This window comes from Lactuca sativa, chromosome 5 (assembly GCF_002870075.4).
Source record: "Lactuca sativa cultivar Salinas chromosome 5, Lsat_Salinas_v11, whole genome shotgun sequence".
Lineage (NCBI taxonomy): Eukaryota > Viridiplantae > Streptophyta > Magnoliopsida > Asterales > Asteraceae > Lactuca > Lactuca sativa.
The window spans coordinates 133077933-133100435 of NC_056627.2; the positions used below are offsets into that span (position 1 = coordinate 133077933).

Genomic DNA, 22503 nt, shown 5'->3' on the forward strand with positions numbered 1-22503 from the left:
TGTTATTACAACGATCATTGATGATTATTGCTACTTAGATGACTGACTATCTCATTTGTATGGGAAATAAGCATCATATTTAAGCTCATTTTTAGACTTTTATGCCATTATCTACCAAAAAAGTCATTTGTTTATTTTTAAATTATGAAAAAACTGGCTGATTTTGTAGGACTTACTGGTGGCAACATCCTTTCCATGTATAAAGGTGGTGACTATAAGTTTCATGCTACTGGGAGAGAGTATATAGATGTATGATTACATTCTTTACTCCGGTAATTTTTTAGACTTTTTGTCTGTTAGATGTGTTCTTTTCACACCCCGAAAATCAAAGGCGGAAACATTTCCGAGGTGGACTACCACGTTGTGTATCAAATCCAATGTACATAGTAATCACAGTAAACAAACATTACATTACATATATATGAAAGTTTACATTTGTTCCAAAAGTAAAGTTATACAAGATATACATATGCATCATATTAACAAACGCTGAGACGAGTCTTTCACGCACTCCGTCTTCATCAAAAGAGATCACCGGGTACCTGTCTAACTTGGACCTGAGAATACAAGCGGTTTGAAAATCAGCATAAAGCTGGTGAGTTCATAAGCGGTTTTGTTTTATGAAAATGTATCGATTTCCTTTAATTTCCGAAAAGACTTGTTATCCAAGAAAATCCCATATTTTCTTATGTGAAGTTGGTTTAGTTATCATTCATTACCAATTCGATTACGTGTTGTGTTTTACCCCAGGAAAATCCCATATTTTCCTAATTGTAAGATCAGTTGTATATCACAAAGTATAGTTTAACACACAAAACTATATAATGAAAATCTTGGGATCACTATCCCGAAAGAGATATAAGATAGTTTGACACATATGAAGGTACAAATTTAAGATCATGGGACTATCATCCCGAACTAGACATGAGATAAGTTGATATATATATATATGGAAATAAAGATTGAAAACCATGGGATCACTATCCCGGATAAGATACAGATTTGGAAAAACCATGGGATCACTATCCCGTATAAGATATAGATACAAAACCATGGGATTACTATCCCGTATAAGATATAGTTAAAGACCATGGGGAAAGACATCCCGCACAAGTTATATATACAAACCATGGGATTACTATCCCGTATAAGATATAGTTAAAGACCATGGGGAAAGACATCCCGCACAAGTTATATATACAAAACCATGGGATTACTATCCCGTATAAGATATAGTTAAAGACCATGGGGAAAGACATCCCGCACAAGTTATATATACAAAACCATGGGATCACTATCCCGTATAAGATATAGATTCTAAACCCAAACTGTGAATAAGCTAATATTAATACATGTTGTGAGTCGGGTAACCATACTAATACGACAACGTGACCTCCTTGACGTTTGTCAGACGTCGAAACGATATCCAGAAATTTGTCACCCCAGGCGTGCCCGCCTAACTGTAGCTAGCAGTTAAGGTGTGGGATTGTCAGTCCCGAATAGATCTATTCACAAATTCCGCGCTCTCCCTCCAGGAGACTCTGGTTACACTTCCAGGGAGGATTTACCGATCATCCATAAAGGGTAGTGACTATCTCACAAACCAGTACTAAACTATTCACAGGGTTCTCATAAGACATCGACATACAGAAGATTATGAAACATAGTACAGTAAATGTAGATACATACAATGAAATTATCTGACAATACATTCAAATGATACGGAGATAAACTGAATCAGACATAGTTTATCTAATAACTGGATATAGATATCGACATATGGTAGAAAGAACAGTAAAGACCCCCAAATTATTCCCATAATAATTTGATTAGTTTGATTGTTTCCTTAACTAAAATTCTTTTAGTTGTAATTGATAAGTCATTCCTTATGCTCAGCATAATACATAAGGAGTAAAAGAGTTTATAAGTTTGTCAGATATAATTTGAAACATATCAATGTTTTGATTTGAAAACAGTTGTAGTTTGCTTGTATTCCCCCCCTGAAAACATTGAAAACAATGAAAAAGCCGTAGGGGTATGAACTCACCGGACGAGATATGAGACGGTTTGGATGCTAAGAGTTGATCCGGAACTTGTAAAAGCACGAGGTTCCTAATTATGATGTAAAGATACACATTTGTATCTAATTAGGACTTAGATTGATTGTTGGATAGGGACAATTGCTTCAAGTCGCGATAACACTCTGATACAAGTGTTTGGAGGGACCCGGGTGGCGTTTAGGGACATGAATGATGCGAGGGACTTAGGAAATGAGTTGGGACTTCAAAGGAACACCCCTTTTAGGGAGTTTACGGCCACAAGACCCATTCCCCATGAGTTTACGGCCGTAAACTCATGGTGGGGTCAAATGTGGGCAAAAGTGATTTCAAACACTTAGGGGAATTTTTCTAGGTTTGGTTCAAAGTCTTGGAATGGATTTTTAACATCAAAATGACACATTTTAGGGAGTTTACGGCCTAGCATGGTCTCATGGACGTAAACTCCTATAAATCCATGAAAAGTTGTGTTTTTGGATCCCAAACTAATCACATGTGATTGCTAAAATTGTACCAAAGCCTTATATGCATTTGTTTGAGGATTTGAAAGGATTTTTGGAGTTTACGGCCAATGAGACCCCTCTCATGGCCGTAAACTCTCTTAAAGAGCAATTCCATGTGTTTTAATGCTAAAAACTTGTTTGTATGGACTTCTAAAATTCATTCCAAGGCTTTAGGGGTGGTTTAAGGCCATTTTGACATGTGTTTATGAGTTTACGGCCAAAGGCTATGTGCTTAGGCCGTAAACTCCAATATGTGGTGTGTTTGATGTGTTTAAGGCCTCCAAACCATTTTTAGATGATTCTAGGATTTACCACAAGGTCATTGGCTGAGTTTCAGGGCATTTGGACATGTTTTAGGGAACTTAATCCTCCTTTTAGAGGAGTTTACGGCCCAAGTGTTTACCTTGGCCGTAAACTCTTATTTGTCCCCCAAAAATGATGTTTCAAGTGTCTAAATGCAATTATCAATGTTCTATAATTCATAACTAAGACATATAAGTGATTTGGAAGGGTTTAAGGGCATGAAAACCCTAGATTATGAGTTTACGGCCCAAGAATGATCCTTGGCCGTAAACTCCTTCAAACATCACAAAGTTCATGTTTTAAATGTTCTAAGTCCATATCTTGAAGTCCCTTAGCCATATCTAAAGTCCAAATGAGTTTAGGAAGGAGTTTAAGGGCTTAAAACCCTTCAAATTGGTGTTTACGGCCTAGGAAGCCTCCTGGGCCGTAAACTCATATATGTTGTCCCATTTCATGATTAAATGTCGAATTTGGAAGCCAATTATGCTATAGATTAAGGCTAGGAAGGTACCTTAGGGATTTGAGGCCTTAAATTTGAGTTTTGGACCCTTAAACTTGGATTTAGGAGAGAGGTTAGAGAGAGAGTAGAGAGAGAAGGAAAAAGCTTCAAATGGATGCTAGAACACGTTTATATAGGTCTTAAAACTTGTACGCGGTGGAATTCTACCCGATACCGACGTTAAACGCGGCTTTTGGTCGCACCCGATTAAGTTTCCGTCACCCGGCGGGGACATTTCTAAAACTTATGAAATGATTATATTCGGGCTAATTACGTGAGTTCCTGAGTGATTTAGACACTCATTAAATAAAATAATCATATAAGTTTTAATAATTAACTCCAAAAAGAAAACGGAACGAATTTGATAACGGCGACCTTTCGGGTAGAACGGGTTTTGGCGACGAACAATTTCGGGTTGTTACATTATCCCCCCGTTAGAGGGAATTTCGTCCCGAAATTCAAAGAATACGATATGGATCATGAGTTTGAAATGAGACACGAATGAATTTGTTACTTTGGATCTTTACTTTCTCAAGTGGAATCGGTTCTCTACTGGGCGTTCTAGTGAATTCTCACTATCGGGGCGTGTCTTCGTTTCGCATCTTGACTCTCTCTCAATCTATGTTATCAATCGGTTCTCTCATGGAAGTTCCAACCCTTGATGACTTCGGTTTCCTCAAGGAATCACTAGGGTTTCGTTGAGTAGAAGCTTCTAAGGATTCGAAACATGATGTACTGGATAGATGTTAACAAGTTCTACGACCATCCGAACCCTGAAGATTGTAGAATCAATCTCTACGAGGACCTCGAAAAGTATGATGTGGAACTAAACTTTTAGACGTTCGAATGAAATTCCCGGAAACTCTTCGGGGCAAACATTTAGTAGAAAGGGCTACTAACTTCCCGTTTCTCAATGATCACAGAAACGAGGGATGTGGTAATTCGTATCAGGAAAACTCTTGAGTTTTAAAGCATGACACAATACAAAAGTTTGATGCCGAAGATCATGAGAGTTAGGTCGAGGAAAAAGATATAGACAGGCGACCCTCTCGAAATCAGGATAACAACATGAATGAGGCTCAGTCATTCCATGTTAAGCGTAGCATCAAGGCATTCTCGTGAAAAGTTTCCATTTAACCGGATGGAACAGAATAGTCCTCTGGACCGAGGATTCAATCTATAGGTACGAAGTTAGGGTTCTCAATCTCATTGGTTAGTCGTCTCGATGATACACATTTCGATCACATACGAAGGGTGAAGTTTAGAGAACGTTCAAATAGATAGGTAACAGGTTTCCCTCTAAACGCTGGAATCGAAAAGAGTTGCAGGTACAAGAGTTATCAAAGAGAAGTATACCTGCGGCGACAGAGGGATCAGTGGTGGTAGTTGCTTTGGGGCAATTCCTTTTGAAGTGCCCTGCTTCACCACAATTGTAGTAGGCTGGACTGATTCCTGCTCCCGATGATTGGTTCGTTGATTTGGCTGGTTTTCTGCAGGTTCGAGACAGATGGCCCTTCTTGCCACAGTTGTCGCAGATCCTTTCGCGACATGGACCAGGAATGCGGTGATGGTAGTTGCACTTACCACACCAAGGAAGGGTACCAGTGTATCCACTGGTAGGAGTTTGGGCTGTAGAACCGACAGCTGAGACAGCAACAGGGGCAGTAGCGGCATGGACTGCTACCGTTTGCTGTTTCTTCGAAGACCCTTTCGTACTTGGGGCCTTTCGCTTGTTCCGAGATTTCTTTTTTACTTTCACCTCCACTTGTGTCCGATTCAGGAGTGGTATCATCCTCATCAGAGTTGTCTTCGTGATCGATCAAGATTTTCGCAAGGCATTTAGCGCTGTCGTACGTGTCTGGCTTTGCAGCCAAGACATTCCCTTTAGTTGGCTGGGTCAATCCCCAGATGAATCTCTCGATCTTTTTACTCTCCGGGGTAACCATTCCCGGACAGAGTAATGCCAGGTCATCGAACCTTGAAGTATAAGCAGTTATGTTGGAACCCTTCATCTTAAGGTTCCAGAGTTCGTGTTCTAGTTTCTGAATTTCGCCCCGAGGGCAGTATTCTGCAAGCAGAAGCTCCTTCATAGCTTCCCAACCCATGGCATTTGCTACAGGTAAGGTTAAGGATTTGACTCGGCCGTTCCACCAAGTCAGGGCTTTGTCAAGGAAAGTGCAGGCGGCGAATTTGACTTTGTCAGACTCCGAACAGGCACATATTTCGAAGAGTGACTCGATTTTCTCGAACCATCGAGTTAGGGAAATGACACCTCCAGTGCCATCAAAGGTTGTGGGTTTCGCGTTCATGAAGTCTTTGTAGGAACCCCCTCTTCGGTGTTCCTGGTTGTCTTCTGGATTTTGGGGCTGGGGACCACCTCCGGAGCCACCGGGATTCATTTGTGACATAGCTGCCACCATTGCAGCAGTCAAAACTGCTTGAAGTGATGCGAGATCGAATTAAGGAGAAGGTGGTGGCGGAGGAGGATTGTCGTTGTTCTTCGAGCTGGGTCTCTTTCTTGGAGGCATCTTGATCTAAAAAGATCAGGAAAGAGAGGATTATAAGTCCTCCGAATTGAATCAAGAGATATTGAACAGGGGATATCTCATCAAGACAGATATAGCATCATACTAAGCGATAAAGCAGGAAAGAGTTATCAAGACAGAACATTTTATCGCTAGCGGAATGATCAAGTAACTTCACGAATACGAGGATTTTCTACGAAAGATTGGCTCGAGAAATACTCCCATAGTATTTCATGGTTCGCTGCAGCGACGATTTGTTGTTTGAGATATTAGGTAAGTTTTAGGCATGCTGCGTACCACAGTCACTCCCAAGCACATGTTGGCCGTGTCTCGAATGAATATAGTTGGCCAGGCCATATTGATCCTAGACACGACTACATAACTGCCCAGGTTTAACCGCAGTGTACAACACCCATTTACTTATGTTTTGTTCTACTTGTAGTTACGGATTTCGGCGGTTCGGTATACTTGTATACCTTTGAAAATACTTATAGTTTTGAAGATACTTTTATTTCAGAGCACTGAGGCCCTTTAGTGTTTATAGTTTTATACCATGTAAGGTTTGGTATACTCTGTTCACTATAAACAAGGACTCTGATACCAATCTTTCACACCCCGAAAATCAAAGGCGGAAACATTTCCGAGGTGGACTACCACGTTGTGTATCAAATCCAATGTACATAGTAATCACAGTAAACAAACATTACATTACATATATATGAAAGTTTACATTTGTTCCAAAAGTAAAGTTATACAAGATATACATATGCATCATATTAACAAACGCTGAGACGAGTCTTTCACGCACTCCGTCTTCATCAAAAGAGATGACCGGGTACCTGTCTAACTTGGACCTGAGAATACAAGCGGTTTGAAAATCAGCATAAAGCTGGTGAGTTCATAAGCGGTTTTGTTTTATGAAAATGTATCGATTTCCTTTAATTTCCGAAAAGACTTGTTATCCAAGAAAATCCCATATTTTCTTATGTGAAGTTGGTTTAGTTATCATTCATTACCAATTCGATTACGTGTTGTGTTTTACCCCAGGAAAATCCCATATTTTCCTAATTGTAAGATCAGTTGTATATCATAAAGTATAGTTTAACACACAAAACTATATAATGAAAATCTTGGGATCACTATCCCGAAAGAGATATAAGATAGTTTGACACATATGAAGGTACAAATTTAAGATCATGGGACTATCATCCCGGACTAGACATGAGATAAGTTGATATATATATGGAAATAAAGATTGAAAACCATGGGATCACTATCCCGGATAAGATACAGATTTGGAAAAACCATGGGATCACTATCCCGTATAAGATATAGATACAAAACCATGGGATTACTATCCCGTATAAGATATAGTTAAAGACCATGGGGAAAGACATCCCGCACAAGTTATATATACAAACCATGGGATTACTATCCCGTATAAGATATAGTTAAAGACCATGGGGAAAGACATCCCGCACAAGTTATATATACAAAACCATGGGATTACTATCCCGTATAAGATATAGTTAAAGACCACGGGGAAAGACATCCCGCACAAGTTATATATACAAAACCATGGGATCACTATCCCGTATAAGATATAGATTCTAAACCCAAACTGTGAATAAGCTAATATTAATACATGTTGTGAGTCGGGTAACCATACTAATACGACAACGTGACCTCCTTGACGTTTGTCAGACGTCGAAACGATATCCAGAAATTTGTCACCCCAGGCGTGCCCGCCTAACTGTAGCTAGCAGTTAAGGTGTGGGATTGTCAGTCCCAAATAGATCTATTCACAAATTCCGCGCTCTCCCTCCAGGAGACTCTGGTTACACTTCCAGGGAGGATTTACTGATCATCCATAAAGGGTAGTGACTATCTCACAAACCAGTACTAAACTATTCACAGGGTTCTCATAAGATATCGACATACAGAAGATTATGAAACATAGTATAGTAAATGTAGATACATACAATGAAATTATCTGACAATACATTCAAATGATACGGAGATAAACTGAATCAGACATAGTTTATCTAATAACTGGATATAGATATCGACATATGGTAGAAAGAACAGTAAAGACCCCCAAATTATTCCCATAATAATTTGATTAGTTTGATTGTTTCCTTAACTAAAATTCTTTTAGTTGTAATTGATAAGTCATTCCTTATGCTCAGCATAATACATAAGGAGTAAAAGAGTTTATAAGTTTGTCAGATATAATTTGAAACATATCAATGTTTTGATTTGAAAACAGTTGTAGTTTGCTTGTATTCCCCCCCTGAAAACATTGAAAACAGTGAAAAAGCCGTAGGGGTATGAACTCACCGGACGAGATATGAGACGGTTTGGATGCTAAGAGTTGATCCGGAACTTGTAAAAGCACGAGGTTCCTAATTATGATGTAAAGATACACATTTGTATCTAATTAGGACTTAGATTGATTGTTGGATAGGGACAATTGCTTCAAGTCGCGATAACACTCTGATACAAGTGTTTGGAGGGACCCGGGTGGCGTTTAGGGACATGAATGATGCGAGGGACTTAGGAAATGAGTTGGGACTTCAAAGGAACACCCCTTTTAGGGAGTTTACGGCCACAAGACCCATTCCCCATGAGTTTACGGCCGTAAACTCATGGTGGGGTCAAATGTGGGCAAAAGTGATTTCAAACACTTAGGGGAATTTTTCTAGGTTTGGTTCAAAGTCTTGGAATGGATTTTTAACATCAAAATGACACATTTTAGGGAGTTTACGGCCTAGCATGGTCTCATGGACGTAAACTCCTATAAATCCATGAAAAGTTGTGTTTTTGGATCCCAAACTAATCACATGTGATTGCTAAAATTGTACCAAAGCCTTATATGCATTTGTTTGAGGATTTGAAAGGATTTTTGGAGTTTACGGCCAATGAGACCCCTCTCATGGCCGTAAACTCTCTTAAAGAGCAATTCCATGTGTTTTAATGCTAAAAACTTGTTTGTATGGACTTCTAAAATTCATTCCAAGGCTTTAGGGGTGGTTTAAGGCCATTTTGACATGTGTTTATGAGTTTACGGCCAAAGGCTATGTGCTTAGGCCGTAAACTCCAATATGTGGTGTGTTTGATGTGTTTAAGGCCTCCAAACCATTTTTAGATGATTCTAGGATTTACCACAAGGTCATTGGCTGAGTTTCAGGGCATTTGGACATGTTTTAGGGAACTTAATCCTCCTTTTAGAGGAGTTTACGGCCCAAGTGTTTACCTTGGCCGTAAACTCTTATTTGTCCCCCAAAAATGATGTTTCAAGTGTCTAAATGCAATTATCAATGTTCTATAATTCATAACTAAGACATATAAGTGATTTGGAAGGGTTTAAGGGCATGAAAACCCTAGATTATGAGTTTACGGCCCAAGAATGATCCTTGGCCGTAAACTCCTTCAAACATCACAAAGTTCATGTTTTAAATGTTCTAAGTCCATATCTTGAAGTCCCTTAGCCATATCTAAAGTCCAAATGAGTTTAGGAAGGAGTTTAAGGGCTTAAAACCCTTCAAATTGGTGTTTACGGCCTAGGAAGCCTCCTGGGCCGTAAACTCATATATGTTGTCCCATTTCATGATTAAATGTCGAATTTGGAAGCCAATTATGCTATAGATTAAGGCTAGGAAGGTACCTTAGGGATTTGAGGCCTTAAATTTGAGTTTTGGACCCTTAAACTTGGATTTAGGAGAGAGGTTAGAGAGAGAGTAGAGAGAGAAGGAAAAAGCTTCAAATGGATGCTAGAACACGTTTATATAGGTCTTAAAACTTGTACGCGGTGGAATTCTACCCGATACCGACGTTAAACGCGGCTTTTGGTCGCACCCGATTAAGTTTCCGTCACTCGGCGGGGACATTTCTAAAACTTATGAAATGATTATATTCGGGCTAATTACGTGAGTTCCTGAGTGATTTAGACACTCATTAAATAAAATAATCATATAAGTTTTAATAATTAACTCCAAAAAGAAAACGGAACGAATTTGATAACGGCGACCTTTCGGGTAGAACGGGTTTTGGCGACGAACAATTTCGGGTTGTTACATTATCCCCCCGTTAGAGGGAATTTCGTCCCGAAATTCAAAGAATACGATATGGATCATGAGTTTGAAATGAGACACGAATGAATTTGTTACTTTGGATCTTTACTTTCTCAAGTGGAATCGGTTCTCTACTGGGCGTTCTAGTGAATTCTCACTATCGGGGCGTGTCTTCGTTTCGCATCTTGACTCTCTCTCAATCTATGTTATCAATCGGTTCTCTCATGGAAGTTCCAACCCTTGATGACTTCGGTTTCCTCAAGGAATCACTAGGGTTTCGTTGAGTAGAAGCTTCTAAGGATTCGAAACATGATGTACTGGATAGATGTTAACAAGTTCTACGACCATCCGAACCCTGAAGATTGTAGAATCAATCTCTACGAGGACCTCGAAAAGTATGATGTGGAACTAAACTTTTAGACGTTCGAATGAAATTCCCGGAAACTCTTCGGGGCAAACATTTAGTAGAAAGGGCTACTAACTTCCCGTTTCTCAATGATCACAGAAACGAGGGATGTGGTAATTCGTATCAGGAAAACTCTTGAGTTTTAAAGCATGACACAATACAAAAGTTTGATGCCGAAGATCATGAGAGTTAGGTCGAGGAAAAAGATATAGACAGGCGACCCTCTCGAAATCAGGATAACAACATGAATGAGGCTCAGTCATTCCATGTTAAGCGTAGCATCAAGGCATTCTCGTGAAAAGTTTCCATTTAACCGGATGGAACAGAATAGTCCTCTGGACCGAGGATTCAATCTATAGGTACGAAGTTAGGGTTCTCAATCTCATTGGTTAGTCGTCTCGATGATACACATTTCGATCACATACGAAGGGTGAAGTTTAGAGAACGTTCAAATAGATAGGTAACAGGTTTCCCTCTAAACGCTGGAATCGAAAAGAGTTGCAGGTACAAGAGTTATCAAAGAGAAGTATACCTGCGGCGACAGAGGGATCAGTGGTGGTAGTTGCTTTGGGGCAATTCCTTTTGAAGTGCCCTGCTTCACCACAATTGTAGTAGGCTGGACTGATTCCTGCTCCCGATGATTGGTTCGTTGATTTGGCTGGTTTTCTGCAGGTTCGAGACAGATGGCCCTTCTTGCCACAGTTGTCGCAGATCCTTTCGCGACATGGACCAGGAATGCGGTGATGGTAGTTGCACTTACCACACCAAGGAAGGGTACCAGTGTATCCACTGGTAGGAGTTTGGGCTGTAGAACCGACAGCTGAGACAGCAACAGGGGCAGTAGCGGCATGGACTGCTACCGTTTGCTGTTTCTTCGAAGACCCTTTCGTACTTGGGGCCTTTCGCTTGTTCCGAGATTTCTTTTTTACTTTCACCTCCACTTGTGTCCGATTCAGGAGTGGTATCATCCTCATCAGAGTTGTCTTCGTGATCGATCAAGATTTTCGCAAGGCATTTAGCGCTGTCGTACGTGTCTGGCTTTGCAGCCAAGACATTCCCTTTAGTTGGCTGGGTCAATCCCCAGATGAATCTCTCGATCTTTTTACTCTCCGGGGTAACCATTCCCGGACAGAGTAATGCCAGGTCATCGAACCTTGAAGTATAAGCAGTTATGTTGGAACCCTTCATCTTAAGGTTCCAGAGTTCGTGTTCTAGTTTCTGAATTTCGCCCCGAGGGCAGTATTCTGCAAGCAGAAGCTCCTTCATAGCTTCCCAACCCATGGCATTTGCTACAGGTAAGGTTAAGGATTTGACTCGGCCGTTCCACCAAGTCAGGGCTTTGTCAAGGAAAGTGCAGGCGGCGAATTTGACTTTGTCAGACTCCGAACAGGCACATATTTCGAAGAGTGACTCGATTTTCTCGAACCATCGAGTTAGGGAAATGACACCTCCAGTGCCATCAAAGGTTGTGGGTTTCGCGTTCATGAAGTCTTTGTAGGAACCCCCTCTTCGGTGTTCCTGGTTGTCTTCTGGATTTTGGGGCTGGGGACCACCTCCGGAGCCACCGGGATTCATTTGTGACATAGCTGCCACCATTGCAGCAGTCAAAACTGCTTGAAGTGATGCGAGATCGAATTAAGGAGAAGGTGGTGGCGGAGGAGGATTGTCGTTGTTCTTCGAGCTGGGTCTCTTTCTTGGAGGCATCTTGATCTAAAAAGATCAGGAAAGAGAGGATTATAAGTCCTCCGAATTGAATCAAGAGATATTGAACAGGGGATATCTCATCAAGACAGATATAGCATCATACTAAGCGATAAAGCAGGAAAGAGTTATCAAGACAGAACATTTTATCGCTAGCGGAATGATCAAGTAACTTCACGAATACGAGGATTTTCTACGAAAGATTGGCTCGAGAAATACTCCCATAGTATTTCATGGTTCGCTGCAGCGACGATTTGTTGTTTGAGATATTAGGTAAGTTTTAGGCATGTTGCGTACCACAGTCACTCCCAAGCACATGTTGGCCGTGTCTCGAATGAATATAGTTGGCCAGGCCATATTGATCCTAGACACGACTACATAACTGCCCAGGTTTAACCGCAGTGTACAACACCCATTTACTTATGTTTTGTTCTACTTGTAGTTACGGATTTCGGCGGTTCGGTATACTTGTATACCTTTGAAAATACTTATAGTTTTGAAGATACTTTTATTTCAGAGCACTGAGGCCCTTTAGTGTTTATAGTTTTATACCATGTAAGGTTTGGTATACTCTGTTCACTATAAACAAGGACTCTGATACCAATCTTTCACACCCCGAAAATCAAAGGCGGAAACATTTCCGAGGTGGACTACCACGTTGTGTATCAAATCCAATGTACATAGTAATCACAGTAAACAAACATTACATTACATATATATGAAAGTTTACATTTGTTCCAAAAGTAAAGTTATACAAGATATACATATGCATCATATTAACAAACGCTGAGACGAGTCTTTCACGCACTCCGTCTTCATCAAAAGAGATGACCGGGTACCTGTCTAACTTGGACCTGAGAATACAAGCGGTTTGAAAATCAGCATAAAGCTGGTGAGTTCATAAGCGGTTTTGTTTTATGAAAATGTATCGATTTCCTTTAATTTCCGAAAAGACTTGTTATCCAAGAAAATCCCATATTTTCTTATGTGAAGTTGGTTTAGTTATCATTCATTACCAATTCGATTACGTGTTGTGTTTTACCCCAGGAAAATCCCATATTTTCCTAATTGTAAGATCAGTTGTATATCATAAAGTATAGTTTAACACACAAAACTATATAATGAAAATCTTGGGATCACTATCCCGAAAGAGATATAAGATAGTTTGACACATATGAAGGTACAAATTTAAGATCATGGGACTATCATCCCGGACTAGACATGAGATAAGTTGATATATATATGGAAATAAAGATTGAAAACCATGGGATCACTATCCCGGATAAGATACAGATTTGGAAAAACCATGGGATCACTATCCCGTATAAGATATAGATACAAAACCATGGGATTACTATCCCGTATAAGATATAGTTAAAGACCATGGGGAAAGACATCCCGCACAAGTTATATATACAAACCATGGGATTACTATCCCGTATAAGATATAGTTAAAGACCATGGGGAAAGACATCCCGCACAAGTTATATATACAAAACCATGGGATTACTATCCCGTATAAGATATAGTTAAAGACCACGGGGAAAGACATCCCGCACAAGTTATATATACAAAACCATGGGATCACTATCCCGTATAAGATATAGATTCTAAACCCAAACTGTGAATAAGCTAATATTAATACATGTTGTGAGTCGGGTAACCATACTAATACGACAACGTGACCTCCTTGACGTTTGTCAGACGTCGAAACGATATCCAGAAATTTGTCACCCCAGGCGTGCCCGCCTAACTGTAGCTAGCAGTTAAGGTGTGGGATTGTCAGTCCCAAATAGATCTATTCACAAATTCCGCGCTCTCCCTCCAGGAGACTCTGGTTACACTTCCAGGGAGGATTTACTGATCATCCATAAAGGGTAGTGACTATCTCACAAACCAGTACTAAACTATTCACAGGGTTCTCATAAGACATCGACATACAGAAGATTATGAAACATAGTACAGTAAATGTAGATACATACAATGAAATTATCTGACAATACATTCAAATGATACGGAGATAAACTGAATCAGACATAGTTTATCTAATAACTGGATATAGATATCGACATATGGTAGAAAGAACAGTAAAGACCCCCAAATTATTCCCATAATAATTTGATTAGTTTGATTGTTTCCTTAACTAAAATTCTTTTAGTTGTAATTGATAAGTCATTCCTTATGCTCAGCATAATACATAAGGAGTAAAAGAGTTTATAAGTTTGTCAGATATAATTTGAAACATATCAATGTTTTGATTTGAAAACAGTTGTAGTTTGCTTGTATTCCCCCCCTGAAAACATTGAAAACAGTGAAAAAGCCGTAGGGGTATGAACTCACCGGACGAGATATGAGACGGTTTGGATGCTAAGAGTTGATCCGGAACTTGTAAAAGCACGAGGTTCCTAATTATGATGTAAAGATACACATTTGTATCTAATTAGGACTTAGATTGATTGTTGGATAGGGACAATTGCTTCAAGTCGCGATAACACTCTGATACAAGTGTTTGGAGGGACCCGGGTGGCGTTTAGGGACATGAATGATGCGAGGGACTTAGGAAATGAGTTGGGACTTCAAAGGAACACCCCTTTTAGGGAGTTTACGGCCACAAGACCCATTCCCCATGAGTTTACGGCCGTAAACTCATGGTGGGGTCAAATGTGGGCAAAAGTGATTTCAAACACTTAGGGGAATTTTTCTAGGTTTGGTTCAAAGTCTTGGAATGGATTTTTAACATCAAAATGACACATTTTAGGGAGTTTACGGCCTAGCATGGTCTCATGGCCGTAAACTCCTATAAATCCATGAAAAGTTGTGTTTTTGGATCCCAAACTAATCACATGTGATTGCTAAAATTGTACCAAAGCCTTATATGCATTTGTTTGAGGATTTGAAAGGATTTTTGGAGTTTACGGCCAATGAGACCCCTCTCATGGCCGTAAACTCTCTTAAAGAGCAATTCCATGTGTTTTAATGCTAAAAACTTGTTTGTATGGACTTCTAAAATTCATTCCAAGGCTTTAGGGGTGGTTTAAGGCCATTTTGACATGTGTTTATGAGTTTACGGCCAAAGGCTATGTGCTTAGGCCGTAAACTCCAATATGTGGTGTGTTTGATGTGTTTAAGGCCTCCAAACCATTTTTAGATGATTCTAGGATTTACCACAAGGTCATTGGCTGAGTTTCAGGGCATTTGGGCATGTTTTAGGGCACTTAATCCCCCTTTTAGAGGAGTTTACGGCCCAAGCACATACCTTGGCCGTAAGCTCTTATTTGTCCCCCAAAAATGATGTTTCAAGTGTCTAAATGCAATTATCAATGTTCTATAATTCATAACTAAGACATATAAGTGATTTGGAAGGGTTTAAGGGCATGAAAACCCTAGATATATGAGTTTACGGCCCAAGAATGATCCTTGGCCGTAAACTCCTTCAAACATCACAAAGTTCATGTTTTAAATGTTCTAAGTCCATATCTTGAAGTCCCTTAGCCATATCTAAAGTCCAAATGAGTTTAGGAAGGAGTTTAAGGGCTTAAAACCCTTCAAATTGGTGTTTACGGCCTCGGCAGCCTCCTGGGCCGTAAACTCATATACGTTGTCCCATTTCATGATTAAATGTCGAATTTGGAAGCCAATTATGCTATAGATTAAGGCTAGGAAGGTACCTTAGGGATATGAGGCCTTAAATTTGAGTTTTGGACCCTTAAACTTGGATTTAGGAGAGAGGTTAGAGAGAGAGTAGAGAGAGAAGGAAAAAGCTTCAAATGGATGCTAGAACACGTTTATATAGGTCTTAAAACTTGTACGCGGTGGAATTCTACCCGATACCGACGTTAAACGCGGCTTTTGGTCGCACCCGATTAAGTTTCCGTCACCCGGCGGGGACATTTCTAAAACTTATGAAATGATTATATTCGGGCTAATTACGTGAGTTCCTGAGTGATTTAGACACTCATTAAATAAAATAATCATATAAGTTTTAATAATTAACTCCAAAAAGAAAACGGAACGAATTTGATAACGGCGACCTTTCGGGTAGAACGGGTTTTGGCGACGAACAATTTCGGGTTGTTACAGTTCTAATCATAAAAGCTTTACTTTCCATGTGAGGATGTTGGGGGTCACTATTATTTAAAATATGACAATAGTTTCTTTTATTAATATAGATTGAATTACCAATTTATAATTTCGTTTGTATTTATTTTAAAATTTACTTTAAAAAAAGCTTAATGTTTACACCTTAATATTTATTTATTTTTAATTAAGTTGTATAGTACATAGGTCTCAAATCTAGTTAATAATAAATGATTTTCAATTTTGTTCCGTATAAATACTTTATAATAATAATTTTGTTCCATCCAACTACTTTCTTATAATTTAAAAATTTTTGCCATTAATTTATAGTTTTGACTTTTTTTTCTATAGTTGTGAAACTTTCTTCTGTTATCAAATTTTCTATCATTATATTTAACTCTACCTCTTCTAATAAACCAATGTTGTAAAAAAAATGTTCGACGTTTCCTAGTCGGTAGATTACAGTTAAAAGATTAATCAACTACCTGATGATTAATCGGATAATTAAGCGGAGATCATTGCTGATTCATTGAATTTTATAAAATTAAATATGACTAATATAAATATAAAGTTCGTAAATACTATTAATATTATAACAAAATAAGCTAATATAATTAATACAATATTAATCATACTATAAATAATTTCTATTGAGATATAACTTCTTTAAGATTTTAAAATTTCATTGTTTTCTTCTGATTCGTTCAATTTTAATCATAGATTAATCATTAGACGCCTTCTATTCAGTCGGGTAGCATATATGGACTAATTAGAAATTAATTGGGACTTAGTCGTGATTTTTATAACTCTGTCAAAACCTAAAATTGCCATTTACCCCTCTATTAAAAAACTATTATACAAGTTACATCCTTTTCTATTTGTATTTCGTTATATTTCCATTTAAAATGTATATTAGAAAGGACTATTATACAAGTGACATCATTTTCTATTTGTATTTCGTTATATTTCCATTTAAAATGTATATTAGAAAGGACTATATATTATACAAGTGACATCATTTTCTATTTGTATTTCATTATATTTCCATTTAAAATGTATATTAGAAAAGACAGAAAATATTTTTTTTCAATATATTAACAATATCAATTATTAACTCATTTCAAACTTCAAATCCTCTAATCTTAAGCAATATCTTTATTTTTAGATGTTTTTTAACAAATATTTCGTTATACCATATATAATTGTTGTTGCCATATTTAATATATCAAATTTAATTTTTTAACATTATACTTTTATGTTTTTCTCATTAATCATAAATTAAACAACATTATTAAAATTTAATAACCATATCAAATATTATTTATACATAAGATCGTAAACTTAACAATATACATTAGTTTTTATATAAAAAAATTTCTTTGTAATTGGACTGTGAATATCTTTTTTTATTATATAATTTTTTTTATTGTTACGTAACACGTGTTTATAACCTAGTTGACGAATAAAACCAGGTTTGATAAATAATTTCGGCTAAGAGCATCTAAAATTATAAGTTTTTATATAGCTTATTACCATACATGTATATTTTATTACCACTTAATGTCATTGGATTTGATAACTTATTTGTTTTATATATATATATATATATATATATATATATATATATATATATATATATATATATATATATATATATATATATATATATATATATATATATATATATATATATAGACTTAGGTCCAAATGTTCTCACTATCTATTGTGTGTATGTATAATTAATTCTGGACCAATCATGTTAGTTATTTTAAAAAAGTAATTAATGCATATTAAATGCTAAAGATGTAATTAATATCCATTATATCTCTAACATGTAATATGCATTAATTAGTTTATTAAAATAAATAAAATAATTGATCCAGAATCAATCATACATGCATACAATAGATAATGAAAACAAAATAATCTAACCATATATATATATATATATATATATATATATATATATATATATATATATATATATATATATATATATATATATATATATATATATATATATATATATTGAGTTCTCAATATACTTTTACTAAATTTTATATATAATCCCTTCTACCTTAAGTATATTTCATTTTACCTCTTTAATTATAATTTACTTGTAGATAATTTTTATTTATTTACTAATTAATTATACCTATTAAAAATTTAATGACATCTCATTTATAAGATATAAATTAAATGCTTTTAATTTATTTTTGTAACTACAACATAATAATTTTTCGTATTTTATACATACAAATAGTAAAACGATATATTTGTATTTATACATTCATCTTAAAATATTATTTGTGTTTAAAAAATAGACGAATTAAACATGGAGGTTTTATAAAGGCCAATTTTGTATAGGTCATTTTTAAACATCAAAATATTATATTTGTCTAATTTAACGTTTAAATAAATTACTTACTTTTTACCAACTTTTAAAATATCATATTTATCCAAATTTTTATTTTTAAGATTTCTAGACATATTATATTCATTTATTTTTATTAATTTACCATAATACCATTTTTCTATATTCTGAGTCCTATTTCATGCTGACACAATTTTTGATAATTGCTTCAGTGCACGAATCATGTCTTTAATAACCAAAGTCCTTAACTTCTCACCATTGGGCTTTAATCGATAACTTTTACCTAATTAGAGGTCTTGATTTCCTAATAAACAAAAACTTAACTTTGTATAGGCTAGTTCTACGGTAATTTTCATTACTTGAAGAGGTCATTTACTGTTCTAGAAGGTTTGCACTGATGAACTCCCACAAAATGTTATAGATAAATGTTAATTTTGACATTGATGAGACGTATTCTTCTAGAAGGGTTTTCACTCTATGTGGATCCTGATTTTAAGGTTCTAGACATTTGTTAATCAAACTTGATTCATGATTCTTGTTTTCAACTAGGTTGAATAGGTTTGAGGAGCTAACGACTCTGGTTATCAAAGAGAGATAGATTCAGGTGACCGAAACAGAAACAGTTACTAAGAAAAGTTAAAATGGGCTCGAATTTATAACTATCTAAGGTATAATAGTCACTTTATAAAAATAATTGATTATAAAATATTTAAAGAAAAATTAAAATAAAGATTTGAGCAAGATATTTTGAAAGTTATGAAGGTAGATAGAATATTTAGAATTTATATTGAACAAATATGGTATTTTGATATTTTAGAAGTACATATTCGAAATTCTTCCACGTAAAGGATTTTAAATAGATGAGGATAAATTACTTATATTTATAAAACAAACTTTTAAATAAACTTAACCATTGGAATGATAACTTATTTAGAGGTCAAAATTAAAGATTAATTATATGAAGATGTGACACTTATTCTAATTGATACCGGAGATGCTCTTAGTATTCTAAATCCATTCACTCAACTAAAAGTCCTAACTTTGTGTTAGTATTTTCCTCGTGTGAGTTGAGGAAATATATCAGGCTTTCGTTGTTCGTTGCTCTTCGTTCTTGCTGTCCTCTCTCGTTGTTTCTACTTCTTTTCTTTCTTTGAATTTGAACATCCCAACACCATTTCAAAGCTCTAGTCACAGGCTTGAAAGCCAAAAGTTGAAGGGTAAGAAGATGTATGCTTGAAGACAAAGTTGTATCATTCCTATTTGGGTGTTGGGGTTATGTGGAATTTCTATGTCATTATAAAAATAAAAGTTAGGAGGTAAACTTAGTTTTCAAATTTCAAAAGAATGGAACAAAAAATACACAAAGTTTCATATAAAGAGAACTTGAATGATAAAATCTCTTAACAAAAAAGTTTAGGGTCCCTAAGTTAAACAAATCTGAATCTTGGTTATATTTAACTATACTGAACTTAGTTATACCTTGAAAACGTGTATTTGGAAGTACCTGGATCCGAGGGGTTTACAGAATTAGCACCAGGGTTAGAATGCATTGCATCTGGCATGGGATTTTGTGATATCGTTTCCATAACCTTCATCTTCAAGGCTATCTTCCGCAAATAATCATTCTGCAAACCAAATATTATGAAGATTTAAACTTATCCGTATATATATGGCAAAATGATATATCACCAATCAAAAGCAAAAGCTATTATAATAAAAAAACACATCGCAAAACCTGATTTGCAGTTGTTGGAGAAGTATAAATCTTCTGTTCAAATTTCAAAGCTATTTTTCTTAGTTCTTGTAGCCCCTCTGCCTCAGCCTCTGGTCCAGAAATCGGAATATATCTCTTCAAGATATCAGTTCTACGTAATATCAACATGTATCAGTCAAAAGAAGTAGGTAACTTTTTGAAGATATTTCCTATATAAAGCCTGTTTTTACCAGTCAAAAAAATTATAGAAAACCAGCCACAACAAGCAATCCAAGTGTAATTGCAATTCAAGAAGTGTAAGGAAACTAGTGAGAAAAAAAACACAGCCATGCTGAATACGTAAAAAGTTTGAAACATTACAAAAGCAATAAGCCCCAAAAGAATCTATACTTTCAGAATGTTAGATGTGTGAACATTCTTTTTGAGTATATATTTCTGTAAGCATGGTAATTAATTTTAGGGGTCTATTAGCTTAGGTGTGTGTTTTTTTCTTCCCTTTTCTTGTAATAGTTTCTTTGTCGATTAATATAAACAATATGATTTCTTAGGGTAAGATTAGCAACACAATCCCATAAGCTAACATCACCATCGTTATAGACTTACAGTAAGATAAATTCTTAGCAGATAAGCATAAACAAATTCTTAAAGAAAAAAAATACGTAAACACACATCTTGTTCACGATCCTGTTCCGTGAAATATCTGTCAGCTGAGACCTCCAATCACCAGATTCCATAGAGGACTCACAAACAGTGTTACTTCAGTTATCGAACTGCGATTTGAGTTTTGAATTAGCATGTGATCAAACATATCAGCATAATATATGTTTAGATGTTTCGCTTGAAGCAATCTACAAAGCTTAAACTTAATTCATGAGTGATAGTGAAAACAAGAATTAAATAGCTAGCTTACATTAAGGGATTGGACGTAGCTGCTCTTTCTCCCTGTCTATCAGAAAAAAGCGAAATCTATCGATCCAAAAGTAAACGAGATGAGAGAATTTGAACCGATTGAGTGTAGTTGTAGGAAAGTCAAATTGCATATATAAGGTCTTGGTCGCTGATTTATGGACCCTCCTTCGACGAAATAGTGAACAAAATCCACATGGACGAATTTATTATGTTAAGGGCATCTGGAATGCATAATTAATTGGTTAAATTAAGAGAAAATTTCAAAAAAGTTTCCTAAGATTTTGTATTTTTTTGCAGTTTTAGCTTAAAAATGTTTGGACTTGCAGCATTGATTCAAATTTGATTTTTTTTACATATTATATATATATATATATATATATATATATATATATATATATATATATATATATATATATATATATATATATATATATATATATATATATATATATATATATATTTCTTTTGTGATTTTGGCCCTTCAAGGTAACAAAGGTTACTTCTCATGGTTAACTTGTACCACATGCGTATAAGGCATGGGGCATTTTCCTCAAACTGCTGGTATAACACCCAACATTTTATATATTAAAATAATATGATTTGTAAAACATTTTTTTGTCATAGGACCCCATTTGTAAATTATGGTACTAAAAATTTTCAACTCATTTACAAATATATTTGTAAAACTATCAATTCGTTTATTACAATTGATACAAATAAACCATTATAAAGCTGCTAGGTTGTTTACATTAATGGAGATTTATGATATTTAAATAATTTTACATAAGATAATCAATGTCTCCCAAGCTACATTGTTTTGGACACAAAATTATTATGAAAATCATTTAATAAAACTGTATATTAAAATGCATTTATAAACACAATGTAGACCATGTTATGCATGTTCTCACTCAATACAAGTCTTCTCGGGCCTTCCCGAGCCTCAGCTACCTGTCGATTCTAATATCGAAAAGGATGACCCCAAATAGGTTAGTCACCAAAGGTGACTCGGTATGCTAACTGATACGAGGAAGTAATCCTTCATAGCACGATCCCGTAAGTACACCTGTAATTTGGCTAGTCATAATAAGTGACTTAGAACGTTGATCTTTACTAAAGAACAAATCATCCGGGCAAGGCCCAAGACATAGTACACGTGGAGCCCTTGGGCAACATGCTCGAATTCCCAGGTATTATTCATTTATTTATTTTTGGTAAATTGTGAGGAGACTCGGCGAGTTGGAGGCTAGACTCGCCGAGTAGGATCGCGGATTTGGACGTGGGTTCGCGTCCGGACTCGGCGAGTCCACGCTGTTTAATGAAACCCTAATTTCCCGGCCCTGAGCCCTATTTAAAGGGCCT

General features: G+C 36.2%; 1 protein-coding gene across 3 annotated transcripts; it reads right to left on the bottom strand.

The window, feature by feature from the left end:
* Nucleotides 1–390: 390 nt before the first annotated feature.
* Nucleotides 391–21299, bottom strand: LOC111890000 (mediator of RNA polymerase II transcription subunit 15a). 3 transcript variants are annotated; one of them, XM_023886157.3, is made up of 5 exons: nt 21143–21299; nt 20902–21002; nt 20254–20383; nt 20023–20143; nt 391–557 (listed from the first exon to the last, which is right to left on the bottom strand). In XM_023886157.3, the coding sequence occupies exons 2-5, from the start codon at nt 20964–20966 to the stop codon at nt 547–549; spliced, it is 327 nt and encodes a 108-aa protein (XP_023741925.1). In that variant the 5' UTR covers nt 20967–21002; nt 21143–21299; the 3' UTR covers nt 391–546. The 3 variants fall into 3 exon arrangements, with proteins under 3 accessions (XP_023741925.1, XP_052620259.1, XP_023741924.1); XM_052764299.1 differs by lacking the exon at nt 391–557 and adding an exon at nt 12755–12921; XM_023886156.3 differs by lacking the exon at nt 391–557 and adding an exon at nt 19344–19804.
* Nucleotides 21300–22503: the final 1204 nt, after the last annotated feature.